The sequence below is a fragment of the Selaginella moellendorffii genome, unplaced genomic scaffold (assembly GCF_000143415.4).
Source record: "Selaginella moellendorffii unplaced genomic scaffold, v1.0 SELMOscaffold_8, whole genome shotgun sequence".
NCBI classification, from domain to species: domain Eukaryota; kingdom Viridiplantae; phylum Streptophyta; class Lycopodiopsida; order Selaginellales; family Selaginellaceae; genus Selaginella; species Selaginella moellendorffii.
Window position 1 is genome coordinate 2,553,429 of NW_003314269.1, and position 24,185 is coordinate 2,577,613.

A 24,185-nucleotide genomic window follows, 5' to 3' on the forward strand; every position below is an offset into this window, starting at 1 on the left:
CTATAATAGGTAGATAGATTTAACACAATTGTTGATTTTTTTGGTAATGAAATATAGGAAGTTTAATACTTGGACACATAATTTTTCTGAGTATAAAAAATTGTTTGCATAAATGACATAAAAAATGTATATTCAGTTTAAAATTTGATTTTATTTTTTCTTTTTGAAAATTTTCTTACTTTCTATATCATATAAAAACCACTTATCAAAAATAAATATTTGGCAGTTTTAAATGCTGGATTTAAAAATAATTGTTTTTCTCAACAATCTTCAAATGGAAAAAGTATATTATAATTAGAATAAAATTGTACAATTTTACTTTTTTATACAATCAGAGAATAATAAGGATAATTATGAGTTTTTTAAACTTAAAAAAATGGTATTATATACTAAATAAAAATACATCATAATAAAAAAAACATTCATATAACACTAAACTATTTTTTATTTTGTGATTTTATTTTTTATTTTTCTGATCACTTCTAATCTCACCATCGTTGACACTATCATTAGACTGTCAGAGAGAAACTTAAACATTCCTAAATATTTTAGTCCCCAAATTTGTTACTATTTAAAATGAACATAAGTTCTTAGCCAAGTGGCATTAATGGAGTAAAATGTAGCATATAGATCCTTTTTTGTTCATCCAGACAGAAGATCGTTCCAAGGAAAAAGGAGACAAGGTATTGGTTTCAATTGAGACACTCCAGAAGATGAATATTCTCTTGTCTCGACTTGGAAAAGTTCTTTCTCTTCTCCGCGTGCACGCGTGGTCAAACCTGGCAAGCTCTTTGAGGGAGGAGAAAGGAAGGGCTAAGAGGTTTCATTCGATCGATTGGCCGACTGGTAAATTAAAAGGATGAATAATTTGCTATCGAGTTCCTTCCCTCGGGGATCCGACATGGAGGCCAGCCCCCTGGACGTGGAGATGGCGGTCCACAACTCGGAGAAGAGCCTGGTGGGCTTTTTCGAAGAGGTGAGCAAGATTAAGGACGCCATGGACGCGATCCAGGAGCTCCTCCTCAAGCTCAACGAGGACAATGAGTCGAGCAAGGGCATTCACAGACCGGGAGCCATGAGAGAGCTCCGGTTGCGCATGGACGAACACGTATCCCTCGTGCTCAAGAACGGGCGCTCGATCAAATCCAAGCTCGAGGCGCTGGATGCGAGCAATCTGGCCAACAGGAAGGTGAAAGGCTGCGAGGAGGGCTCGTCCACCGATCGAACCAGGATGTCCATCACCAACAGCCTCCGGATCAAGCTTCGCGACCTGATGGCCGATTTCGCAAACTTGCGGGAGAGGATGAGCAGCGAGTACCGCGGGACGATCGAGCGCCGTTACTTCACCGTCACGGGCGAACAGGCGAGCCAGGAGGTGATCGAGCGGATGATCCAGACGGGGGAGAGCGAAAATTTCTTACGGAAGGCCATCCAGGAGCAGGGGAGGAGGCAGATTCTCGACACAATCCAGGAGATTCAGGAGCGACACGATGCCATGATGGAAGTGGAGAAAAATTTGCGGGAGCTGCAGCAGATCTTCCAGGATCTGGCAACACTGGTGGACGCACAGGGCGCGCAGCTTAATACAATCGAGGAACATGTCAACAAGGCAGCGTCTTTTGTGGATCGAGGAACACAGCAGCTGGTCAAGGCCAAGCGATCGCAGAGGAGAAGCCGAAAGTGGACATGCATCGGGATAATTATTCTCATTATCATCCTCCTCGTCATTCTTCTTCCCATTCTTACCAGAAGATGATCGAAGTGAATATATTCTGATTATACAAGAGAACTGAAATAAGAGTTGCTATGAGCTTTCTTCCTTTGAATTCTTCTGCAGTTGAATAGTCAATCTGAATAGTCAACCTTTTCAGTGGAGTCGAGAAACATATCCTGTGAGACTCAACCAGAAATGTTCCGCAATAAAGTTTCCAATTTTGAGCATTTGGTGAGTGAAAGTTAAGATTGCAAGCTAGCAACTCATGCAAATGAGAGTAAGGATCTGAAATGGCATTATATCCATCATCCATCAGCTTGTTGTTTCTTAGGTGACCTCTTACCAAAGAGATAACAGTAACATGTGAGATTTTTTACAGCTTTTGTATGTGTTCTTTGCACAAGTGGCTCCTGCAAATGCTCAATGCTCTTAAAACCTATCCACAGTAGACTAAATGAACAAAAAAACATTGAAAACTGAAGAAGGTAGAGAAAGAGAGATTATAAGACCATAGTGCTTACAAGTTTTAAAGACTAGAAAAGCAAGTTCTAACATATGGCAATAATTACTCCAATGGGGTCCTAAACCTATGTACTGCAAGGTTTGGAGATATCTTTTATCAATCTCATTGGTTTCATGATGGTAAGTTGCACTTAATTCTGAATAACATGAGAAATTTGCATCATAAACAATAAGAGAAACTTACAATATACTGAGGGCTGTTATACAATATTAAACTGAACCACTTCTTCACAATTAGTACATAGAAGAAAATAAGTCATCTTAGTGAACTTGCTGATTTTGGACTACCACCAAAAATTGCAAGAAGTGACTATTTAGCAAAACTAACTTCAAATGTCCAACACTAAAATTTCATCAACAAATCTCTAAAGCCTTCTTACTTAAATTCTTGAACTCTTTCAGGAATAAAATTTTTCATTCACCACACAAGATTTACTGATATGGCAGAAAAATTCTCCTTTTCCCGTGGCTGTAGTTCAAATTTACCGCCCAAACTATAAAGTACTATACTGTTTTTGAAATGCTCGGTTTTACCGGGAAAAGGATCTGACCGTTTATATCCAGCCCAACGAAACATTAAACCCTGGTGGAAGAAAGCGGCGAGGGAGCGGCGAGATCCATTCTTGCGGCGTTTGATCTGAGGTAAGGATCGTCCTGCCCGATAGTTCTCCCAGGTGTTCCCTTTCCCATTTTCACATCGGTGCTGCAATAGTAGCTTTCCTTGCTATAAAAATCTGTGCCTGTGCCGCGCAGGAGAGATGCCTACCCGCAGGAAAGCCGCGGCAGCAGCGGCAGCCGCCCAAGCTCCAGCTCCGGCGATGGAGTCCAACAAGGAGAATGTGGCCGAGGGGGCTGGGGCTCCAGTGCCGGTGTCTCCACCCATGAGGGCGGCTGGAAAGGGGCTTAAGAGTGCCAGGAACTGGGAGGGGGAGCTGGAGACGATGACCCAGAAGCTCAACAAGATGAGGCTTGAGAAGGAGGAAGTCCAGAAGCTCGTTCTGGAGCAGGGCGCCAAGATCAAGGAGCAGCACGATCGCATCGCGATGCAAAGCAAGGAGCATGAGAAGCTCCAGGAGAAGATTAGGAAGCTCGAGAAGGTCAAGGAGTTCCAGCCAAATCTTGTAAGTGTGGTTTGCTTTTTTTTTTTTTTTTCCATTTGATTCTTTTTTGCCATCGTTCTAACTTCAGCCCCGTCGCTTTTGTAGAGCATCCCTTTGCCAGACGAGTCCTCCGACGATTCGAAGGGAAAGAAGAAGAAGAATGACCCCGAGAGAATCAAAAAGCCTCTTAGTTCGTACTTTCTTTGGTGTAACGATCAGCGTGAGAAGGTTTGGAAGCAATATTTTCGGGTGAAATTCCATCCGCTGATGCTTTGGTCTCAGGTGCGCGCGCAAAATCCCAACGCTGGTATTAAAGATCTGAGCTCCATTTTTGGCGAGCTCTGGAAATCTGTTTCGGACGAGGAGAAGAAGCCATACGAAGAGATTTACCAGAAGAACAAAGAAGAGTACCTGAAGGTGGTATATCTTAATCCAAGTCTTAGATTCTAACCAGTACTTTCTATAAGCAGCTTGTCAGCAAGGAGAAGAGAGAAGCCGAGGCACTTAAGCTTCTACAAGACGAGAAAAACAGAAAGCTTTCGAAGGAAATTCTGGACCAATTTATGGAATATAAAAAGGTTTGGTATCTAGTGGTTTGTTTTTTAGCTGATGCATGACATTGTTTGTTCTTGTTCTTGATTGTTTCAGGAAATCCAAGCCCAGGCGAAACCAAAAAAGTAAGTTGTCTTAGTTTGATGCACAAAGTTCGCTCTTATACTGCTCTTTCAGGAAGGAAAAGGACCCGGAAAAGCCAAAAAGGCCCACGACTGGCTACATGGCTTACTCAGAGGAACGAAGGCCCGCTTTGATGAATGAGAATCTCAAGGTCCCACAGGTCAGCACATTTTTTGTTCTGCTGGTCTTGTCGATTTATTATCATGTTTCACAGATAGGAAAAATACTTGGCGAAGAATGGCGAAGCATGGATGAAAAAGCACGTGCACCTTATGAGAAGGTACTTCGCTTTCACCATTCCAGTTAACCCTTCCTGTGTTTTTGTCTAGATTGCTACTGACGCAAAGGCTACATACCTCACTGAAATGGAGGCTTACAATAAGAAAAAAGCCCAGGTAAGGCACGTTTTGCTCATGCTTTCTAGAACTTGAACACCTCTTTTGACTCCAGGAGGAAGTTGTCGCAGAGCAAGCTCTGAAAGAGAAGGCGAAAAGAGACAAGGTCTGTGGTTTGGAGCTGCTGAAGCAGAAAGAGAAGGAAGACGAAGTTAAGAAGGTTCTGTTTCTCTTCTTCCTCTCTGCGTGTTGATATAGTTAAGTAATCTCTGCAGGCAATGAAAGCGGAGAAAGCACCACGCAAAGCTAAAGCCAAGACAGCCGAGCCAGGAAAACCGAAGAAGGCGGCGACGGCTTACATCCTGTTTGGGTAAGAGAATTTTGTATTGTAGTTCCACGTCTCAAACCTTCACATTTAGAATGGAATACCGGAAGAAGTTACAGGCCGAGATGCCAACAGCGAAGTTCGCAGAGCTCACTGCGCTCGTTGCGAGCAAATGGAACGTAAGTTGGAAAAGAGCTTTGACAAGGCAACAACTCATTTCTTTGATTGTGGCAGGAGATGGGCGCCGAGGAGAAGCAGCCTTACGTCGATCAAGCAGGCGTTGAGAAGCAAAAGTATCAGGAAGCTATGGAGGAATTCAAGAGGCTCAGTCCAGATCCCAAGGACGGAGCTACGACCTCCACAACTTAGCGTGAGATTGCCTACTTTGCAAAAGCGTCCATTCAATGATAGATGTTGAATGTGAATGATGTTAAATTTCCATCCACTCTTTGCTATGGTGTATCGCTTTGATTAGCCTTTTAGTATCACGAAACCTTCAATGTAAATGATAATAGCTTACTATCATTGCATATCTTGACGTCCCTGTGGATGCCTTCTCCAAAAGGCCTTCCCTGCATTCTATGGGGATCCCTTCTCTCTGCCAGACAAACTTTTCTTGAGCTTTTCATTGTGCAAGCACACCCCTACTTACTTCCTCGGGAAACCAGACTCCAGGCAGTGTTTTGCCTTGCAAGATGGGAACTACAAACGCTGCAGTTGCTGCTCCTGCGCACCTGGAGATTTTCCAGAAGCTTAAATGAGTTCTTAGATCGCGCAAATGCGGAACGTTACTTAACACTGAAAGATCTGGATGCGTGTATAGTCCAGTAGATCTCGTGCCATCTTTGCAATCCAAGTCCACCTGTGACGGGTAGACCAAAGAAGCAAGCTTGAGATCCAAGATATAATGAATAAAAGCAGCCACATCTTTCTTACTCGCATCGAAACCTTTCCTCCCACAAGAACATCAATGGCTCTGACAGCTGGATCGGACAATCTTGCAAAGCTCTCCACTTTGGAGTAGTCTTCGAGAAATTCCTGGTAAAAAAGAAATAACATATTCGTGAAGAAAGAGTGCTCACCATTCCCGCAATTTGGCTCAGTAGCCAGTTCCAGAAGAAGGGAGCGGTACCAAATTTCGCTGTTACGTTTGGAATGTTTAGAATCTCATGAGCCGTAGTAACTTCGGGAAGATTTCTGAGAAGAAATAAAAAAGTAGAAATTCGTTCTTCTTCAGAAAGTTTTGCACGATAGAGATGCAGACTTACATGCCAAATACAGAACGTTTGCCAACTCCATCTCCAAAATCCACTTTTGTCTCATCAGTGTATGGCTTTAGCTTCAACAGCTTTCCTGCTTAAAAATGTTTTGCAGTCTGAAAATCAAGCAGGTTGACTACCTTGACTGTAAACTGACACATTTTGGTTTAAAAGCAGAAGACTTGTGGCTAAAACAGTCGGACCCGCGCCGCCGGACCCTGCAATAAAGTAAGAAAATCTGCACGTGATCTAAGTCAAGGAAGAAGAAACAAAAAGAACATACTTCAGTTCTTCTGGTTTGCTCGCATTTTCTTGAGCCATCCGAACAAGCTCTGCTGCCATTACTGCAAGAGGAGCATATGAGCAACCATCTGAGAAAAACCTGCAGTGTACTATTGCTCACTCCCGGACAAAGTCCAGACATGACGATTGCCGAAACACCAGCTTCGACTGCTTTGTCGTGAAAGGATTTGGCGAGCCGAGCGTGGGATAAATCATCGCAGATATCAATATATGAAATCTGCGCAACACAAAATGAGCTCAAGAGTTTGTTCCACTTGCCTCACCTTCTTCTCGATTGCAGCTTCTAAAACAGTGCAGCGCTTCCGGGATTGGAAGGGGCCAGCCGAATGAATTACCAGATCAGCACCTGGACGACGTGAAACACACACGAAAAGTGCACCACAGTCCTACCATCAAGAGCGATTGTTATCGACTCGAAATCATCGATGTCCACACTCTGAAACGTTGTTCCAACTCCAATCTCGGACGCTAGTCCTTCGCCCTTCTCCCTGAAAGTTCATTTTTCAACGAGTGAGCTCGAGCTTCAATTTTAGACACGTACCTGTTCCTTCCAGCAAGGACAAGCCTGAGTTTCGGAGAAGTCTTGGCCAGCGAGCGAGCAATGGAGCTCCCAACACGCCCGGTGCCTCCTATCAACACCACTCTCTTGCTCTTAGTGTCTGTAAGTTGGGCAGAACTTTTCGAGATTGTCGATGAAATCGTTGGCAATCCAAACCGAGAAACTTGTCGCTGAAAAGCTGCCATTTTCCTTTGCTAACACGAAGTCCCGAGGCTCCTCATGTAAGGAGTGAGACATCAACGTCACTATCTTCGAACAACAATTGTGAGTTGAATGCTTTGTGGAGCCGAATAATGTGTAACACGAGATTCAGACGTCTCATTCGAGATATATGCCGAAGCCTATCTCTTTAGGATCTCCCTCGACCATCCAAGGTGACCTGCACAGCGACGTAACATCAGCACAAGAAAGCTCATTTTCTCGTTCTGATAGCTTACGTGTTCATCACGAAACTCGATGTTCCTTTTGACGCCTGCTGGAGGAGTTGTTCTCGATACTGAAAAGGAATGGCCTCGTCCTGAATGGAAAGCTGTCTAGTGATAGAATACAAAAGAGAAATGAGCAAAGGATATTGCCTGTTCAGGGAACCAGACTCCAGGTCGAGTTTTGCCTTGTAAAACTGGTGCTGCGAAGGCTGCAGTAGCCGAACCAACGCATCTGAAAATGAAACAGCATGGAAACAATTTTCTTTGAGAGAAAAGTAAGGAGAGGGAAATGTTGCTTACACGGATAGATTGCGATGAGTATACAGTCCAACAGCTCGTTTCCCATCCGTGCAGCTCAAGTCTACCTGCATGTCTTGCCGTCAAACTTACAGGATAATATCCGGGAAGTTAGAACTTTACCCGCATTGAGACTTTTGCTCCAACTAAACGATCAATTATTCGTACGGCAAAAGCTGAAATCTTAGCCAAGGATTGTACTTTGGAATCATCTTTCAGAAAATCCTGCATACTTTCTCAGTAGAACTAAAAGAAAGGCCATACATTAAGTTCTCAATACCCGTCCTGCAATCGCGCCCATAATCCAGTTCCAGAAGAAGGGAGCGGTACCGAAGCGAGCAGTTATGGTAGGAACTTTCAAATTCTCAAACGCTGTCACGACTTCAGGAAGGTTTCTGGCTAGCAAAAACAAAGCTCTCAAAAGCACAAGTTGTTTGCATGGACTTACATCAAGAATACGGAACGTTTGCCGACCGCTTTCCCAAAATCTACTATCCTCTCCCCACTAAACGGGTCCAGCTTTACAACTTTTCCTGTGCATTCAAAGACAACTTTGAGATGCTGGAAGCAACAGTACGAGAACATAACCTTTGCTATACGTTAAGACTTGCTCGCTGAGAAGTAAGAAACTTGTTGCAAGAATCGTAGGACCAACACCACCAGATCCCGCGGTGAAGTAAGAGAACCTGGCAGCCTGTTTTTAGTTCAGTGTAACTCAGCAGCATTATCTTATTCTAATGTTTTGAGCCAAGCTTTTTACCTTAGCTCTCGAGGTCTGCTTCCAGCCGAACTCTCTCTAGCAAGCCGGACAAGCTCTGCGGCCATAACTGCAGTAAATCCAAACTTAGCGAGACAATTAGATGCTTGCATATGGAATGTGAGATTCTCTGAACGAACTGTTGCTCACTCCAGGATATAGCCCCGTGGTGATAATCGCAGGAACGCCAGCCTCTACTGCCTTGTTGTGAAGGGACTTTGCAAGTTGAGCGTGAGTTAGATCATCGCAGACATCAATATATGGAACCTGGATAATAGCACACACGTAAATATGTCTCCAAAGTTCTATGGACGCTTTCTTACCTTTGTCTCGATGGCGGCCTCCAATACTGTGCAACGATTTTTGCGTTGAAATGGCCCAGCGGAATGGATCACCAGCTTCGCACCTGGATCAAAGTCATTTATCTCAAAGAAAAATTACACAAACACACAAACACACAAACGACCAAAAGCAAAACAAGAAAAAACTCTCACCTTCTATAGCTTGTGCCACCGAGTTTAAATCCTCTATATCCACAGCTCGAAATTTCGTTCCAGCCCCAATCTCGGACGCTATTCCCTCTCCTCTCTCCCTGGCATTGGCAATCCACATTCCTAGCCCCTCAATATCACCGATCCATACCTGTTTCGTCCAGCGAGAACGAGCTGGAGATCCGGCCACACCCTTGCAAGCGCTCGCGCTGTGGAGCTCCCGACGCGGCCAGTCCCTCCAATCAGCACCACTTCCTTCTTCTCCGGGCCTGGACCTGCGAGAGACGAGGAAGCGCCGCACACGATCGAGAAATGCCGGCAGGAGATCGCCGGCTGCTGCCATGGCGGCGGCAATCCTGAAGAACTCAAAATCATCGTCGTGTGTAGCGATTGGTGGAATGCCCTCCACGGCTATCACACATGCTCGCCATTCCGGACCAGAATGCCCTCCCACATTCCGGATGAGAATCATCAAGGTACTAAGTCAACAGTCTTGAACTTTTGCATTGACTACGTTGACTTGCATTATGTTTGAGCGAACAAATAATCTTTAATTTCTTTCAAAACTCCTCTCTTGCTGGGCAACTTCTGGTCATTCTTCTAAAACTTTTTGCAGCCAAATTGGATCGTGCTAGCTTAAAGATAGAACATTGCATGCTTGGAAGACAGGGAAATCCTGGATACTTAAGCCGGCGGGGCCAAGGATGTAGCCGGGTTTCAATGAGCACCCAGTCATGGCTCCGAGTCTAGCGCGACCTCACGGAGCTGACCAAGGAGCCGCTTCAGGGCATCCAGGTTTGCAGCAATACCAACCGGCTGGACCGGATGTGCCTCGTCCTCTCGCCGCTCAGCGGCCCCTACGCGGGCGTCAACCTCCACCTCTACGTCTGCATTCCTGTCGACTATCCCCACGCCCCTCCGCAGATTAGCATCCAGACGCCCGTCCCACACCCCAACGTCTTCGGCTCCTTCATCTGCTGCGACATCCTCAAGCCCGCTTCCACGGGGCGGCTACACCCCGGCCTAGTTGCTCAAGTACCTCTTCCTCCAGCTTCTCAGCTTCTTCAGCAGCAAGTTTGTGCAGCAGGACTATGGCCACGAGGCGGTGGAGCTGGAGAGCTAGACCCTGGCGGACGGTGACTTAGACTCCTCGGATCCTTTGGATTGCGTGAAGCGCTTCTCGTGTGCCAACTGTGGATTCAATGTTGCTTTTCTCGGATTGAAGAGCGCTCCAGAATCGATTCTGTCGCGAGTCCAGCCAAGATTAAAAGTGAGTCTGATGATCATCTCTCGATGGACCTTTTCGAGACGCTGGGCGTGGACTCCTGCCTCGAGATCGTGGACAGGCTCTCGGACCAGGAGGCCATAAGGCTGACACCGGCCTGCGGCGGCGTGAGAGAGCTGGTCAACACGGAGAACTTGCTGCTACGCCGGCAGCTGGTTTGCTTCTTTCTGCGCAAGACTTTCAAGGAGCGCGACACGATCCTGGGGATTGGAGTGTCGTGCCCCGTCGGCCCTGCGTTTCTCCTACGAGGATTTCAATCGCTTCCTCCAGCTGGTTCTGGACGAGGATCACTTCCGTCGCGCCAGACCGCTGATAGACGACTCGCTCAAGAGCCTTGCTCTCAGCTTCCCCAGGAAACCGACGGCTTCGGCAGTGCCAACTTCGGTGGTTCTCCAGACGCTGCCTGCGCTGAATGGTTTTCAGATCGCCAGAAAAGCGAGCTCAGCAACCCTAAAGTTGTGCATGGCACTGCAAGGGGCTATTGCCACCTCTTCTCCAAGCTGGTGCGAGAGGACCATCGCCTGGAAGAGGAAAACCAGCACAAGGTTGACGCGTTCATATCCAACATCGAGCTTCGCAGCAAGGATCACGTCCCCAACCTTGGCGAGTTCTTGACGTATTTACTGGGTTGGGTTCGTATGATTTTACGTAAGATTCACAAACAATAAACAACTGAAAGTTTGCGGGCTCTTCCTGATTCTCACCAGAAACGTCCTTTGGGCCTTGGAGGTATACCTTGCGTACTTTGAGCCAGCCAACTATCCCTCCGAGGTCCGTCTCCAGCACACGTTTTTGAGGCAAATGCCGATGGCCTCAGGCCGGTGATGTTCCAGATTTGCTTCTTTCATATGACGAGATCAACAAAATTCGACTAGAGTTATGGGTTCCCATCAGACGAGATGTGCTCCAGGCTTCTCCAGACCATCAAGGACATCTATAGCGTCAAGGAGTACCTCCGGATATTTTGATCTGGTGGGATGTGGAATATGATCAAGCTTCTCAAGCAGGCCATTGTCTCGAGCGAGAAGAGAGGGTATCATGTGGTACGCTACTCTAGACACGAGCTCTATGTGCTGAGAAGAGCCGTGGAGCGGAAGTGCCCTCCTCCCTCGGGATTGAACATGTCAAGGCTCCGGTGCATTGCCACGCAAATTTTCTTCCCGAATGAAAACAAACGTCACAACAGGCAAAGATGGTGAAAAACCAATTCACCTTATGATCTTTTATTTTCTTTTTATTGTTGTGATATTCTCTACCAGGACATTATCGCTTCCCTGCATTTCCTGTTCTTCGTCCAGCCTCACATCAACAAAACTGGACAAGTTGACGAAGCCAACGTGACTGTCTTTGATCGGTTGGAACCCAGAGCCCGGAAGCCAATCGATCCAACCGTGGATACCAACCGTGGATATCATGTTCTTTGCGTTTCATAACTTGGTGAATTGTGGATGTTTCAACGTGTTTTGTGTTTTTTTAGACTTTTCCTATTGGGGATTTTCTGCACCAGATGAAATTTCCTCTGGAGGTATCCAACACAGTATTTCTTCCTTTGTCTTTTTAAGCAAACTTCTGACTAAAATGGTAGTAGATATATCTAGAATATGCTTGAATATTATAAGATATTCTACAATTTAACGGTTGTTATTCAATTTTTTATTTATAATTTATAAACTTTCTTAAACTCTTTCTAGTATATTCTTTTTTTTCTATCAGCTAATAGATTGTTTATAAATTGGAAACATGCTTATAATTTTAAACTTATTTGATCAATTGGATTAGTAAGTAATTTAAATAGCCACTTTACTTGGAGGACAAGGAAATTGTGAATACTTAAGCCATACCTGGGTTTAGGATTACAATTTCCAGCCAATGAGCACCAAGTCATGGCAAGTCCGAGTCCAGCGCGACCTCACGGAGCTGACCAAGGAGCCGCTCCAGGGCATCCAGGTTTGCACCTATGCCGACCAGCTCGACCATATGTGCCTCGTCCTCTCGCCGCTCAGCGGCCCCTACGCGGGCGTCAACCTCCACCTCGACGTCCGCATACCAGCTGACTATCCTCACGGCCCTCCGCAGGTTAGCATACAGACGCCCGTCCGACACCCCAACGTCTTCGACTCCTACATCTGCTGCGACATCCTCAACCCGGTTTCCACGAGGTATGACTACAATCCTCAGGGCGGTCATTGGCAAATCTACAATGGCGGTTACAGCCCGGGCTACTTGCTCAAGTACCTCTTTCTCCAGCTTCTCAGCTTCTTTAGTAGCAAGTTTGTGCAGCAGGACTATGGTGGCAAGGCAGTGGAGCTGGAGAGCTATTCCCAAAGGGAACGTAGCTTTGACCCCTTGGATCCATTGGATTGGGTGAAGCGCTACTCGTGTGCTAACTGTGGATTCAATGTTGCTTTTCCTGGTGTGAAGAGCGCTCCAGAGTCGACTACTGTCACTAGTCCGGCTATGATTGAAGGTGAGTTTGATGATCATCTCTCTCTGGTGGAGAGTCCCAACCTTTTCGAGAGGCTGGACACTGATTGCTGCCTCGAGATCGTGGACAGGCTCTCAGACCAGGATGCCATACGGCTGACTCGGGTCTACAGAGGCGTGAAAGAGCTCGTCAACTCGGAGAACTTGCTGCTGCGCCGGCAGCTGGTTTGCTTCTTTCTGCGCAAGACTTTCAAGGAGAGCGACACGGTCCTGGGGATTGGAGTGTCGTGCCCCGCCGGCGGTGGAAAGCCCTTTGTGGCAGCGGTTGATCTCTTCTCATACGAGGCGTTTAACAGCCATGGCGTGAGGAAGGGCATCACGGGCGAGGATTTTGATTACTTCCTCCCGCTGGTTCTGGACGAGGATCACTTCCAGCGTGCCAGACCGCTGATAGACGACTCGCTCAAGAGCCTTGCTCTCAGCTTCCCCAGGAAACCGACGGCTTCGGCAGCGCCAACTTCGGTGGTTCTCCAGACGCTGCCTGCGCTGATGAACACCATGGTTTTCACGCTCGTCCAGTCTTGCGATCAGCAGAAGAGCGAGCTCAGCAACCACACAGTTGTGCACGCCTCGGAGAAGGCACTACAAGGCTACTGCCTGCTGTTCCACCTCTTCTCCAAGCTGGTACGGGAGCACCATTACCTGAGACGGGAAATTCAGCGCAAGGTTGACGCGTTCATCTCCAATATCGAGTGTCGCGGCAAGGATCACGTCCCCGACCTGGGCGAGTTCTTAACGTATTTGCTGGTAGCTCCCAATGCCGTGGAGTGGGACAAAGTATGCGGGCTGTTCTTGGGCGAGATTCTCACCAGGAACACCCTCTGGGCCCTGCAGAAGAAGCCATACCTCGCGTACGTGGAGCCGGACAACTTCCCCTCGGAGGTCCGTCTCCAGCACACGTTTGAGGCAAATGCCGACGGCCTCAGGCTGGTGATGTTCCAGATTTGCTTCTTCCGTATGACGAGATCAACGAACTTCGACCAGAGGTACGGGTTCCCATCGGGCGAGATGAGCGCGCAGCTTCTCCAGACCATCAAGGACATCTACAGCGTCAAGGCATACGATGTTTTCCTCCGGATCTTTGGGTTTCCAGTTGATCCCGCGGGATGGAAGTGGAACATGATCAAGCTTCTCAAGCAGGCCATTGTCTCAAGCGAGAAGAAAGGGTATCATGTGGTACGCTACTCGAAAGAGGAGCTCTATATGCTGCGAAGACCCGTGGAGCCGAACTGCCCTCCTCCGCCAGGATGGAACAATCCAAGGCCCCGTTATATTGCCACTAAGAGTTTCTTCCCGAATGAGAACAAGCGTCAAGCTCCCGGACGGAACCAAGGAGATCACAACAGGCGAAGGTGGTGAACTGCTTGATCTTCAAAGTTTCATGGAACAAAATGGTAAATGATTTTTCTTTTTTTTCTTCTTTTATGTTTCAAGGAATCTATACCCATGATAAGCAATAGTGCAGTGTCGACAAAATACTGTGGAAGTCAAGGATGATGTGCCGCGTATAAGAAAACTCTGGATGTTCACGGGAGGGAGTCAAAGAATCTTTCGATGAATCCGGAGAAAGAAATAGACTTCATGATAGAATATGGATTTTAAGCGTGGAAGTTTCTCTTTGCCGACTCTAGGTGAAAGAAAATGGTCTCCGCCCTTCCTTCGCTAGGAAGTATCGACACTGCCGCTTGGCTATGGAGGACCCTCTCGACGGCGCCGCCTTGTCAATAGAAAATGGGAGTAGCACCAACGATCTCTTGAAGGTCCTTGTCCCCAAATTTCTCTCTTGTTTTTCTCACTTCTGGTCTTCAATGCCAAATGCCAGAGGGAAGTTGGGTTTAGCGCGGACTCGATCCCAGTTAGCCCTTCACGTCCCTGTTTCCAGGCAAGCGATTGTTCTTCGTCTTTGTTAGAGATGCCTGTTGTTCTAGTTTTTCTCCAAGTTTGTGTGAGAGATTGGCTGTGGTTTGTGGCAGAAAGTGTGGCGGTCATGGCTATCGATCAACGATTCCTGGACCTCCAAATGGTGGTATGCGGCGGTCCACAACATCACTGCCGTGATTGGAGCTGGAGTTCTTTCGCTCCACGGAGCTATGGTCGACTTAAGCTGGTAACATATCTTTACTTGTGTGAATACTATTTAGTGCCATTTAACAAAGACCTCCTTGATTTTCCAGGGCTCCAGGGATTTTCGTGCTGTGCGTTATCGGCATCATAAGTCTCAGCACAATGTGGCAAATGATCGAGCTCCACGAGCTCGATGGGAAACGCATGGACAGATACCATGAGCTGGGCCAGAGGGCTTTCGGAAAGAAGCTCGGGCTCTGGATTGTGGTACCCATGCAAATGCTCGTCGAGATCGGTGTCGACACCGTCTACCTCCTCACCGCTGGAAAATCCATCCGGAAGATCCACAGCCTTCTCTATGGTTGCCCAATTCAAGACTCTTCATGTAACTGGGAGCTGCGATATTGCATCATGGCGTTTGCATCGGTCCAGCTTCTCCTCTCGCAGCTTCCACATTTCACCTCCATCACCTGGGTTTCGATTATTGCCGCTTTCATGTCTCTCGGGTACGTAGATTTCAAAGTTTTTTTGTCAACTTTTTCACTTGGTTTTATCATGCAAGAACAGCTACTCCACAATTGCTTGGGTCGCCACCTTAATGCGTGAACGAAGCCCCACAGTCAGCTATGAATTTCCAAAAGCAACTTCTACTGCGGATGTTATTTTCGGGGTGTTTAGCTCGCTGGGCCAGATCTCGTTTGCATTTGCGGGACACAATATCGTTCTTGAGATCCAGGCCACTATTCCTTCCACCATTGAGAGACCCTCCAAGATCTCGGCCTGGAATGGAGCTCTCCTGGCCTACACGATGACCATCTTGTGTTATTTCCCAAATGCCCTGGTCGGGTATTACGTTTTTGGGAATCAAAAGAACCATGACATGCACGTCCTTGAGATTCTGGACAAGCCTGTTTGGCTCGTCGCACTAGGAAATGCAATGGTGGTGACGCATATGTGTGGTGGCTTTCAGGTTAGCCATTTCTTTTCTTAAAGATCGAACTTCTTGGTTTTCATAGTTTTGGATTTTCAGATATTTGCAATGCCGCTGTTTGACAATGTGGAGATGCTTCTCACAAACCTGTGGAAGGTTAATGGAGGGATCAATCTTAGATTACTTGTTCGATCAATTTACGTTGGTAAGTAACTTCTTCTTAGCTTAAAATCTGAAGGATTTTTTATTTTATTTTTGCAGCATTTACATGCTTTCTTGCTGTGACATTTCCTTTCTTTGACGATTTGCTCGCTTTTGTTGGGGGAATAGCCTTCGTCCCAACAACATTCCTGGTACTTTTTGAACTTGAGGAAATTGCTATTTACAAAGAGATCTTCTTCTCGGTTGCAGCTACCTTGTATCATCTGGCAAATTCTTCGCAAGCCCAGAACATTCGGATTGCCATGGCTAGCGAACATGGTAAAATTGAATAAGTAGATTTTCCACCTTTGATTTTATAAGCTTTTCAGGCTTGCATAGGAGTGGGCTTCTTTCTTACAATCGCTTCCACAGCTGGTGGGCTTCGAAACATTCTCCTCAAGGCTTCGCATTACCAGTTCTACAAATAACTTTCCTTGTAAGGTTTTCATATGTGAATATTCGTATCCTTCTTCCGCGTTTTAGGGTACCCAGGTTAGGGCTTCTTCGTCGGCCAGGTTCTTGCGGGCGCCCACGAGAATACTCCATTCCATCTCACACGGATCCTCCTCAAGCATCGCTTCCGCCCCCTCGATCTGGCCGGCGCGGCCCAGGAGATCAATCAAGCAGCGGCAGTGCTCGGGGCTTGGGACAATCCCATGCTCGGCCTCCATCTCCAGGAAGCATTCCAGGCCTCGTTCCACCAGCCCCGTGTGGCTCGAGGCAAACATTGCTGACATGAAGGTCAGTTGATCCGGCATGACTCCCTCGATCTTCATCCTCAGCACGAGATCGAGGGATTGGCGGCCATAGCCGTGATGTGAGTATGCCCCAATCAGGGCATTCCAGCAGCTCAGGCTCCGACAGTGGGAGTCTTTCTCGAATACATGCCTGGAGCTCCCCAAATCGCCAATGCGGGCATAGAAATCGATGGCAGCGCTCCTCACTTGATCGAATTGGTCGCAAGCGGCAGCCGCGGCCTCCGAGAGGATTTTTTCGCCATCTTCGATTCTCTGACAGCAGCTCAAGACGATGCTGAAAGTTATCTCGTCTGGGACGACCGATCCCTCCACCGACATCTGGGAGTACAGATCGAGAACTCTCTCGTGGAAGCCATGCCGAGCGCAAGTGAGCACCATCGAGTTCCAGCATGACAAGCTCCTTCTCGAGCTCCCAATATCCTGGAAAACTTTCCAAGACTTTTGGAAGTTGTCATGCTTGCCATAGACGCTGACGAGTGCAGAGGCCAGCACGGGATTGGAGTCCAGGCCCCGGGAAGAGATTTCGTCGTGGATCTGGCTCGCCACCTTTCGGGACAAGGAGCCGCAAGAACAGCAAGAACAGGCAGTGAGCGCGACAACAAAGGTGACAGTGCTTGCTGGAATGCCTTCGAGGGCCATTCGACTTCGCAAGTTTAGCGCCCCACTGGGATCACCCCATCGAACCAACGCATCCATCATCGCAGTCCACCACACAGTGTCGGTACTCTGGAAACTCTGGAAGATTTCTCTGGCTTCTCGCTGACACCCACACTTCGAGTACATATCAAGGAGAGCAGTCATCAAGTTCATCGAGACTTGGGCCTCGATTCGCTGGTGGAGTCTCTTCCCGATTCGTAGGCCGTGAGGAGCTCCAAGCTTGCTGCAAATTCCGACAGCGATGACTAGAGTGGCTTCGCTCGCTCGAACTCCAGCCAGCTCCATGCGGTGGAAGAGATCCAAAGCTACGTTGTTATGCCCATTCCGGGCATAAGCTGAGATCAACACTGTCCACGAGAAAACGTTGGGTCCGTCGCGGTCTTGTATCGACTGGAACACTGCTCGGGACTCGTCCAAGCCGCCACACTTGCCATACATGTCAATCAGGACGTTCTTGAGCAGCTTGTCAACCACGACTTTCTTCTGGATCATCTGCTGGTGGATCTTCCTCAGGCTCGAGAGTTTGTCACAGGCGCGCAGCAGAGGAAGATAAGCTTCTTTGGTGTGCTCCAACACTGAATTTAGAGCTGTTTCCAAAGCGTGATCGACGTGCTTCCCCGTATACCACCGGACTGGAACTTTGACGAAGAACAGCAACTTGGTTCGTGCTTGCATCGATCACTTACATGGACTAAAATCTTTTATTCTCATCATTTTACAGTGTTGAGGCCCACACAACGATCTGTTGGTCGCTCCTATACATCACCAGATTCCTATCATTTTGGAGAACTAGAATCGTCGAAACCAGCTTTCCCGGCACTGCTGTATTGGTCGCCCACACACAGAAGCTCTTGTTCTCCAACACGGCATTTCCGTCCAACTGCATCAACAAGTAGCAACCTTTGGCGTCACCAACGAAGACTGTAGGCATCCACACAACGATGCTCCCCTCCCGGAGCTTCAGATCACAGGCATCTCCCAGCTCCAACTTGTAGAGCCCGTTGCGAGAAGCGAGAGATGACCCGGGCATGAGTTTGGAGTAGCGCATGGACTTTGAGGAACCCGACCTTCCCGCAACGATCGCCAGCAGAGTCCACAGCAGGCCCAGCACTCAGCATGTACTCGACTCCAAATCGCCCGTCGACGATGGTGTAGCAGCTGAAGCGGGACTGGTGCAAGGCGTGCTTGACGTACTCGGTGAGAGCTTCAAAGGCTTGGATGAGCATGAAGCCAGGAAGAGTTTGGTCTTCGTCGGGGTCAGGATCGCATTCAGTATTGAAGAACCACAACCGGCGGTAACGGTGGAGGAGAATGATCGAGGTGAAAAGGTGGTGAGTGGGATGCTGTTGATCAGGGTGGTCAGGCCCGCGATCACCCAGTTAGGAAGTCCGGTGTCGATTAGGGTGGACAGTCCCTGCAACGAAGAAATGGTGGCAATTAGCGCTGAGAAACTCGTCATGGCGCTTCCAAGCATATTGACTCGTGAAATGGATTGGTATGGTTTTTTATCTGAAAGGTTTGGCGGACGATGCAAAGACAAATCTATTGACAAGTTTGCACTCCTGTCATCTTCCCAGGCTCTAACCTTTTCCACAGCCATAGTGATAGACAAAGAAGAAAGGTATCTTTACTGGGGCAAGAATCTTGGGAAAACTAGTTTGCATGTCTAAATATTTATAGATCACCCAAAGTAAGTTTCATTTTGTGGAAATTAAAGTGTAATGTAATTTACAAAAACAATCTGTAGTTGTCTTGCATATTGGAAAAGTTCTACAGAACTTTGTCATAGGATGACTTTCCGGACCTGGGCTTGTCTCATATAGAAGAGTTACGCATATCAGAATGCAATATAATGGCGTAGAAAAGCCCAAGGCCGTGAATCTATAATGGATCGGCTTTTGCTGATGACAACCATCACCATTTATCTCTCTACGAGGGGCAAAGCCGTGGACATCTTCGACAAGGGCATCCCTCGCAAAATCGGTCCCAACTTTCGCACCGTTGTTCTTAGCGGCCTGGCCACGCTCGTCAACACAATCAGCTATGGCCTCCATATGCCCCGATCCTTCTCAGACACCGTGACAGTAGACGGCCAGGAGTGCTTCCTCCGCCTCTGGTTCTTCACCGCCGGCTGCGATGCCACGCCTGGCAACCCTGACGCCGACGCAATGCAGGGATTCCAGCTTATCAGCGCCTTCCGTGATCTCCACGATGTTGTGGGCGACGCTGTGACAGTGGGGCTACAGCTACATCACCGCAATCGATGGGCGATTTGGAATGGAGTATGCTCTCAAGGAGGCCAACGAGGAGTTAGAGGTGGCAAGAGAGGGGGCTCCAGTGATCGTCCATGGCGGCCAGGCATGCTATCCCTACTCGAACATGATCCAGAGCGGCCCAAAGGCGAGGCGCTACTCCAGGCTCACGCCGGGATCCTATCTCGTCTCTCGCAATGGGCTATACATGCTGGTGCTGGGCTTTGATTGCAACCTGGAGCTCATGGAAGGGAACATCGTGGTGTGGAGGCCTCTAATCTCGATTGGCGCCAATCGAAATTGCTACTTGCGAGTGAGGCTAGATGGAAGAGTGGTGTTTGAGAACGAGAGCGTGTGTTTGTGGACTATCGATAGCGGGGTCTCGGGCGAGTCGGTCTCGTCGGTCCTAGTGCTCCAAAACGATAGGAATTTGGTGCTGTATAGGAGTGACGAGCAAGTCGCTGTATGGGCCTCCAACACAGTGAAAGAATGGAAAATCTAAGGCTTATGATAAGAAGCTTTATAGATCTTCAAATTTACAGTAATTTTGCGCGATCTAGGTCTTTCGATGGATCTTCAAATTTACGATAGGATGCGTGCGATCTTGTGGGATCTCTCCGAAAAAGCAGTCTGGAAGTAACCCTAGTGGCTCATGAAGCTCGCGGAAGATGTATGAAATGTATTAGCTATTGAATTGGCATTTGCTTCTACAGGTGGATTTGGAGAAAATACCCACGGCTTCGTTTGGCGCGGACCTTGCTGCCCTATGCACCAAGCCGATACGTGAAAAGATGGACGTGATTGACCTTAAACTATGGATGCCGACGTTCACAGCTCAATGGCTGTAGTGAACAAGCACACTTTCAGCCAGCTTTGGGAACGAGCAACCCTTCTGCACTCCATGAGACGGTCGACTTGTAATAAGGTTTTCCTTTTAGGTGGTTGCAAATGCCTATTGTTACATTGGTGCCCTTGAGAACGTCAAGAGGGAGCTTTAAGAGTTAAGTGTTTGTTAGTAGCTGGACGTGGCTGATTCGTTGGGCTGGAACTTGTGCAGACTGTGCAATTTCTAGTTGAGAAGTTTGAGAAGTTCGGGATATTGCCGTCTAAAGGAGTCTTTGTTATATGGGCCTCCTGGATGTGGACAGACTTTGGTTGCAAATGCATCTAACATGAACTGATTTTTTTATTCCATTGGTCACAATTTTACAATGGCTACCAATGAAGAAATAAAAATAAAAAAGACCATAATGAGGTGAACAATGCAATATTGTAAAATTAAGGTCCTTGGGCACAAAGCAAATCTATATTATTAATGGCAAAATTTCCACTAGAAATTTGTCCTTAGAATGACTTTCTAGCCCTTGATTTGTCTGCTGTAGAAGATTGATGTGTCAGAATGCAATATAACAAAGAATTTGCATAGGAAAGCTCGACCCTTGAATCCCCTAATGGATCGATTTGTTCTGATGACAGCCATCACCATTTATCTTTCTACGAGGGGCAAAGCCGTGGACATCCTCGACAAGGGCATCCCTCGCAGAATCGTTCCCAGCTTTCGCATCGTTGTTGTGAGTGGCCTGGCTACGCTCGTCAACACAATCAACCTTGGCCGCCATATGCCACGATCCTTCTCGGACACCGTGATAGTAAACGGCCAGGAGTGCTTCCTCCGCCTCTGGTTCTTCACTGCCGGCTGCGATGCCACGGCTGGTAACCCTGACGCCGACGCAATGCAGGGATTCGAGCTCGTCCGCGCCTTCCATGATCTCCACGACGTTGTCTCCGACGCGTTGATCGAATGGGGCTACAGCTATATCACCGCAATCGATGGGCGATTTGGAATGGAGTACGCTCTCAAGGAGGCCAACGAGGAGTTAGAGGTGGCAAGAGAGGGGGCTCCAGTGATCGTCCATGGCGGCCAGGCATGCTATCCCTACTCGAACATGATCCAGAGCGGCCCAAAGGCGAGGCGCTACTCCAGGCTCACGCCGGGATCCTATCTCGTCTCTCGCAATGGGCTATACATGCTGGTTCTGGGCTTTGATTGCAACCTGGAGCTCATGGAAAGGAACATCGTGGTGTGGAGGCCTCCAATCTTGATTGGCGCCACTCGAAATTGCTACTTGCGAGTGAGGCTAGATGGAAGAGTGGTGTTTGAGAACGAGAGCGTGTGTTTGTGGACTATCGATAGCGGGGTCGTCTCGGGGGAGCTGGTCTCGTCGGTCCTAGTGCTCCAAAACGATAGGAATTTGGTGCTGTATAGGAGTGACGAGCAAGTCGCTGTGTGGGCCTCCAACACAGTGAAAGAATGAAGACGACGAATATGCTTTTAACGGCGGATATTCTGGCAGTAGACCTAGCAGAATATTCTAATTCGCGTGATGAGCTTTGTTCCGTCAGTCAGTCAGTAACACCATTTCTTCTCTCTCCTCTCTCCACTAGGGTTTTTTGATGCCTCCTAGGGTATGAGAGGGAACGCGAGCAGGGAGGCCGTGATGGCGCCCGCAAAGGACTACTTCCAAGCTCTCCCCGACGCGCTCGTCTGCCGCATTTTCGGCGAGATCGGGCCGCTCCACAAGATCGCGCCCTGCCGCCTCGTCTGTCACCGCTGGCGAATGCTCTTCCGGGGCGTCGACTACCTGGATTTCTCCTGCGCCGATCTGGTGAAGAAGGTAAAGAAGGACGCCAAGCGCGTGCCGCTGCTGGAATCCTTCATAGGGCGGACGATCGGCGCCACGACGTGTGGAGTCCAGGATCTCCACATCACGGGGCCCGAGTTTGGGGTCGGGGCGGTGTGCATGTGGCTGCGAGCGGTGAATTCCACGCTCGAGTGCCTCACTCTCGAGGAGGACGGGGAGGGATTCGTGCAGATGGGCAACAAGCTTCTCGAGATCTTCAAGTGCCAGCTTCTCAAGGAGGTATCTCTCTCATACTACCAGATCGATCGCGTGCCTGGCGAAGCCACGCCGCTCAAGAGGCTCACGTCTTTCACCCTCAACGACGTGTGTATCACAGACGAGGCACTCGAAGGCATCATGGAGCTCTGCCCGGTTCTAAATTATCTCGACATTTGCGACTGCTCGGGGCTCAGGTCACCTTACATTAGGCACACGGAGCTCACCACCATCTTTCTCAGCTTCCAGGAGGCGCTCACCGTCTTCACGCTGTCTGCGAGAGGGGAGAAGGATCCCAAGGTGGAGGTGATCTGCGTCAAGTGGGTGACGAAGCTCGTCGTCAAGGCCAGTGGAGTGGGGAAGATTGTAGTGCGGTCTCCTTGCGTGATTGGGCTTCCAAGGGGATCTAGTTTAGAGAAGCTGGTGCTAGAATCAAGCGAGGAGGGGGAATGGACGCTGCCGGACGTGGCTGCTGCGATTGGTGGCCTCGAGAAAACTGCGATCAAGTCGGTCGCTATTCCTGCTGCATTGAACAAGATCGAGAAGGTTGCTCCGTTAAAGTTTTTCGGCTGCATGGCCAACTGGAGTGGGCTTGAGATTGGCGGTGATCTCTTCAAGGTTCTTCCATGTCTTTCTTTTACAAAAGCTTGGTTTTTTACAGTGTTTTCTTTGTGATTATGCAGTGTTTGAGGTGCTGTAGAATGGAGGAGCTCCCGGAGCTTCCACTAAAGAGAATTGTTATTCATATGCCGTGGGTGGACGAGAAGAGCCTGGAAGTACTCAACAATCTGGTCAGGAGATGTGCGTTGCTGGAAAAGCTGTCGATTTGCGTCAAGGACAAGTCCAAGGGATGGAAGTTTGCCGACGGCCTGCTGAAGCTCCAGAGGACGATGAAACAGGTGGAGATCACACTGAGCGAAGAGAGGGACGCGCAGAGCGAGCCAAGCGATGACAAGGACGAGGAGAACGAGGACGAGAGGATTGACGAAGATGAGGAAGACGAAGATGAGGACGACGATCAAGATGACGAAGACGAAGACGACGAATAAACGTAAGTTTATCTTTGTTTTCTCTCAGCGCTAGATAGGATAGGAGTTCTTTAATCTTTGTTTCCAGGGGATTCAAAGCGTTGAAACGATCCGATTCAAGGAAACCAAAACTGTTCTTGGCAGTGGTCCACTGTTTTTTTTTCAGGAATCCGGGAGAAGACTGTCGAGATACATGTTGAGAATGTATCGTCCAGTCGGCTGAACTTCGAGCTTCTTCGCGCTTGGAGCATACCTTCCTTTCTTGAGCTGGTATTGGTAGACGACGCCCGAGACAATGTAGGACTCTCCACTAACTGTGACTGTCTCACCACATTGGGTGTTCTGGGAGGAAAAAATCGTTTTTTTTCTTAAGTGGAAGCTTTGTGCTTTCTTGCTTACCGATGGAAGGCAGTGTATTCCCAAGTTTTTGGGAGGTGGAGTGACAAGAGTGACCCTGTAGTGGTGAGAGTTCGTATCGGCTCTGTCTCGCCGCTTGCAAACCGGTTGGACGAGCTTGGTCTGGAAAGATTCGCTATGAGAATCATTGTTTCCCTGGAATTGGGTCTTACCGATCGATTGCCAAGCATTGGCCGCTTCATTGACATCGCCATGGCGAGATCGAGCAGATCGAGCAAACAAGCTTCAATTTTTCCAGCGGTGGCGGAAACAAATGTCCTAAAATTCGAGCTGCGAGAAGACCCAATGGAATGGGAACTCGTTTCCAGCACCTGTGTGTTGAATTCTCCTGTGGCTGCGGCGGCGCTCCACTGCGACACGGCTACACATAGCTTTGGACACGAATATCTATCTCCCAGGCAAAGAATATTCTCCTCTGCGCGGGCATGAATATATCAGGCCGCGCTGGA

At 48.2% G+C, this 24,185-nt stretch overlaps 10 protein-coding genes across 12 annotated transcripts; 6 read left to right on the top strand and 4 right to left on the bottom strand.

Annotated features, from left to right (window-relative positions):
• The first annotated feature begins 840 nt into the window (after nucleotides 1–840).
• Nucleotides 841–1,820, top strand: LOC9632298 (syntaxin-124). The gene has a single exon (XM_002967016.2). It carries the CDS (start codon nucleotides 860–862, stop codon nucleotides 1,754–1,756), a length of 897 nt encoding a protein of 298 aa, XP_002967062.1. The 5' UTR covers nucleotides 841–859; the 3' UTR covers nucleotides 1,757–1,820.
• A 985-nt stretch (nucleotides 1,821–2,805) lies between these two features.
• Nucleotides 2,806–5,131, top strand: LOC9635739 (high mobility group B protein 6). The gene is made up of 13 exons (XM_002967017.2): nucleotides 2,806–2,878; nucleotides 2,990–3,357; nucleotides 3,442–3,564; nucleotides 3,619–3,753; nucleotides 3,807–3,914; nucleotides 3,985–4,013; nucleotides 4,066–4,171; nucleotides 4,226–4,291; nucleotides 4,341–4,406; nucleotides 4,462–4,566; nucleotides 4,622–4,716; nucleotides 4,766–4,850; nucleotides 4,906–5,131. The coding sequence occupies exons 2-13, from the start codon at nucleotides 2,995–2,997 to the stop codon at nucleotides 5,038–5,040; spliced, it is 1,416 nt and encodes a 471-aa protein (XP_002967063.2). The 5' UTR covers nucleotides 2,806–2,878; nucleotides 2,990–2,994; the 3' UTR covers nucleotides 5,041–5,131.
• Nucleotides 5,082–6,998, bottom strand: LOC112345383. 2 transcript variants are annotated; one of them, XM_024672032.1, is made up of 12 exons: nucleotides 6,775–6,998; nucleotides 6,624–6,721; nucleotides 6,497–6,579; nucleotides 6,324–6,450; nucleotides 6,214–6,274; nucleotides 6,071–6,168; nucleotides 5,940–6,024; nucleotides 5,754–5,868; nucleotides 5,608–5,709; nucleotides 5,469–5,533; nucleotides 5,324–5,405; nucleotides 5,082–5,269 (listed from the first exon to the last, which is right to left on the bottom strand). In XM_024672032.1, the coding sequence occupies exons 1-12, from the start codon at nucleotides 6,975–6,977 to the stop codon at nucleotides 5,168–5,170; spliced, it is 1,221 nt and encodes a 406-aa protein (XP_024527800.1). In that variant the 5' UTR covers nucleotides 6,978–6,998; the 3' UTR covers nucleotides 5,082–5,167. The 2 variants fall into 2 exon arrangements, 1 of the variants encoding a protein (XP_024527800.1); XR_002992029.1 differs by having other exon boundaries at nucleotides 5,167–5,269; nucleotides 5,608–5,696.
• A 44-nt stretch (nucleotides 6,999–7,042) lies between these two features.
• On the bottom strand, nucleotides 7,043–9,160 carry LOC9635740. Its single transcript, XM_024672031.1, has 13 exons — nucleotides 8,914–9,160; nucleotides 8,766–8,863; nucleotides 8,595–8,677; nucleotides 8,412–8,538; nucleotides 8,275–8,341; nucleotides 8,103–8,200; nucleotides 7,963–8,047; nucleotides 7,795–7,909; nucleotides 7,638–7,739; nucleotides 7,518–7,582; nucleotides 7,368–7,449; nucleotides 7,230–7,309; nucleotides 7,043–7,171 (listed from the first exon to the last, which is right to left on the bottom strand). The coding sequence occupies exons 1-13, from the start codon at nucleotides 9,135–9,137 to the stop codon at nucleotides 7,111–7,113; spliced, it is 1,287 nt and encodes a 428-aa protein (XP_024527799.1). The 5' UTR covers nucleotides 9,138–9,160; the 3' UTR covers nucleotides 7,043–7,110.
• A 2,756-nt stretch (nucleotides 9,161–11,916) lies between these two features.
• Nucleotides 11,917–13,890, top strand: LOC112345420. The gene has a single exon (XM_024672130.1). It carries the CDS (start codon nucleotides 11,917–11,919, stop codon nucleotides 13,888–13,890), a length of 1,974 nt encoding a protein of 657 aa, XP_024527898.1.
• Nucleotides 13,891–14,171: 281 nt separating this feature from the next.
• On the top strand, nucleotides 14,172–16,204 carry LOC9632299 (lysine histidine transporter 2). The gene is made up of 9 exons (XM_002967018.2): nucleotides 14,172–14,291; nucleotides 14,354–14,413; nucleotides 14,505–14,638; nucleotides 14,706–15,101; nucleotides 15,163–15,565; nucleotides 15,626–15,731; nucleotides 15,788–15,879; nucleotides 15,938–16,006; nucleotides 16,057–16,204. The coding sequence occupies exons 1-9, from the start codon at nucleotides 14,223–14,225 to the stop codon at nucleotides 16,153–16,155; spliced, it is 1,428 nt and encodes a 475-aa protein (XP_002967064.2). The 5' UTR covers nucleotides 14,172–14,222; the 3' UTR covers nucleotides 16,156–16,204.
• Nucleotides 16,205–16,206: 2 nt separating this feature from the next.
• LOC112345421 (pentatricopeptide repeat-containing protein At3g03580-like) lies at nucleotides 16,207–17,817 on the bottom strand. Its single transcript, XM_024672131.1, has one exon. It carries the CDS (start codon nucleotides 17,815–17,817, stop codon nucleotides 16,207–16,209), a length of 1,611 nt encoding a protein of 536 aa, XP_024527899.1.
• LOC9635741 lies at nucleotides 17,764–18,882 on the top strand. The gene is made up of 2 exons (XM_024672329.1): nucleotides 17,764–17,803; nucleotides 17,864–18,882. The coding sequence occupies exon 2, from the start codon at nucleotides 18,189–18,191 to the stop codon at nucleotides 18,810–18,812; it is 624 nt and encodes a 207-aa protein (XP_024528097.1). The 5' UTR covers nucleotides 17,764–17,803; nucleotides 17,864–18,188; the 3' UTR covers nucleotides 18,813–18,882.
• A 2,965-nt stretch (nucleotides 18,883–21,847) lies between these two features.
• On the top strand, nucleotides 21,848–23,482 carry LOC9635742. 2 transcript variants are annotated; one of them, XM_024672182.1, is made up of 3 exons: nucleotides 21,848–22,909; nucleotides 22,975–23,342; nucleotides 23,408–23,482. In XM_024672182.1, the coding sequence occupies exons 1-2, from the start codon at nucleotides 21,863–21,865 to the stop codon at nucleotides 23,338–23,340; spliced, it is 1,413 nt and encodes a 470-aa protein (XP_024527950.1). In that variant the 5' UTR covers nucleotides 21,848–21,862; the 3' UTR covers nucleotides 23,341–23,342; nucleotides 23,408–23,482. The 2 variants fall into 2 exon arrangements, with proteins under 2 accessions (XP_024527950.1, XP_024527949.1); XM_024672181.1 differs by having other exon boundaries at nucleotides 22,975–23,480.
• On the bottom strand, nucleotides 22,897–24,121 carry LOC9635743. Its single transcript, XM_002967385.2, has 3 exons — nucleotides 23,889–24,121; nucleotides 23,719–23,838; nucleotides 22,897–23,661 (listed from the first exon to the last, which is right to left on the bottom strand). The coding sequence occupies exons 1-3, from the start codon at nucleotides 23,928–23,930 to the stop codon at nucleotides 23,482–23,484; spliced, it is 342 nt and encodes a 113-aa protein (XP_002967431.2). The 5' UTR covers nucleotides 23,931–24,121; the 3' UTR covers nucleotides 22,897–23,481.
• Nucleotides 24,122–24,185: the final 64 nt, after the last annotated feature.

Bases quoted from the DNA above. Each gene is read 5' to 3' on its own strand.
- LOC9632298 (XM_002967016.2), top strand. From the start codon at position 860: ATGAATAATTTGCTATCGAGTTCCTTCCCTCGGGGATCCGACATGGAG.
- LOC9635739 (XM_002967017.2), top strand. From the start codon at position 2,995: ATGCCTACCCGCAGGAAAGCCGCGGCAGCAGCGGCAGCCGCCCAAGCT. The intron at 3,565-3,618 runs GTTTGGAAGCAA...CTTTGGTCTCAG, and splicing joins GTAACGATCAGCGTGAGAAG to GTGCGCGCGCAAAATCCCAA. The intron at 4,717-4,765 runs GTAAGAGAATTT...CTTCACATTTAG, and splicing joins ACGGCTTACATCCTGTTTGG to AATGGAATACCGGAAGAAGT.
- LOC112345383 (XM_024672032.1), bottom strand. From the start codon at position 6,977: ATGGCAGCTTTTCAGCGACAAGTTTCTCGGTTTGGATTGCCAACGATT. The intron at 6,025-6,070 runs GTAGTCAACCTG...ATTTTTAAGCAG, and splicing joins TGTGTCAGTTTACAGTCAAG to GAAAGCTGTTGAAGCTAAAG. The intron at 5,534-5,607 runs GTAAGAAAGATG...TACCCGTCACAG, and splicing joins GAGGAAAGGTTTCGATGCGA to GTGGACTTGGATTGCAAAGA.
- LOC9635740 (XM_024672031.1), bottom strand. From the start codon at position 9,137: ATGATTTTGAGTTCTTCAGGATTGCCGCCGCCATGGCAGCAGCCGGCG. The intron at 8,864-8,913 runs GTATGGATCGGT...TGCCAATGCCAG, and splicing joins GTTCTCGCTGGACGAAACAG to GGAGAGAGGAGAGGGAATAG. The intron at 8,342-8,411 runs GTTCGTTCAGAG...GATTTACTGCAG, and splicing joins ATATCCTGGAGTGAGCAACA to TTATGGCCGCAGAGCTTGTC.
- LOC112345420 (XM_024672130.1), top strand. From the start codon at position 11,917: ATGAGCACCAAGTCATGGCAAGTCCGAGTCCAGCGCGACCTCACGGAG.
- LOC9632299 (XM_002967018.2), top strand. From the start codon at position 14,223: ATGGAGGACCCTCTCGACGGCGCCGCCTTGTCAATAGAAAATGGGAGT. The intron at 15,566-15,625 runs GTTAGCCATTTC...TTGGATTTTCAG, and splicing joins ATATGTGTGGTGGCTTTCAG to ATATTTGCAATGCCGCTGTT. The intron at 15,732-15,787 runs GTAAGTAACTTC...TTATTTTTGCAG, and splicing joins TGTTCGATCAATTTACGTTG to CATTTACATGCTTTCTTGCT.
- LOC112345421 (XM_024672131.1), bottom strand. From the start codon at position 17,817: ATGCAAGCACGAACCAAGTTGCTGTTCTTCGTCAAAGTTCCAGTCCGG.
- LOC9635741 (XM_024672329.1), top strand. From the start codon at position 18,189: ATGGACTTTGAGGAACCCGACCTTCCCGCAACGATCGCCAGCAGAGTC.
- LOC9635742 (XM_024672182.1), top strand. From the start codon at position 21,863: ATGAGAGGGAACGCGAGCAGGGAGGCCGTGATGGCGCCCGCAAAGGAC. The intron at 22,910-22,974 runs GTTCTTCCATGT...GTGATTATGCAG, and splicing joins TTGGCGGTGATCTCTTCAAG to TGTTTGAGGTGCTGTAGAAT.
- LOC9635743 (XM_002967385.2), bottom strand. From the start codon at position 23,930: ATGGCGATGTCAATGAAGCGGCCAATGCTTGGCAATCGATCG. The intron at 23,839-23,888 runs GTAAGACCCAAT...GAATCTTTCCAG, and splicing joins CAATGCTTGGCAATCGATCG to ACCAAGCTCGTCCAACCGGT. The intron at 23,662-23,718 runs GTAAGCAAGAAA...TTTTCCTCCCAG, and splicing joins GAATACACTGCCTTCCATCG to AACACCCAATGTGGTGAGAC.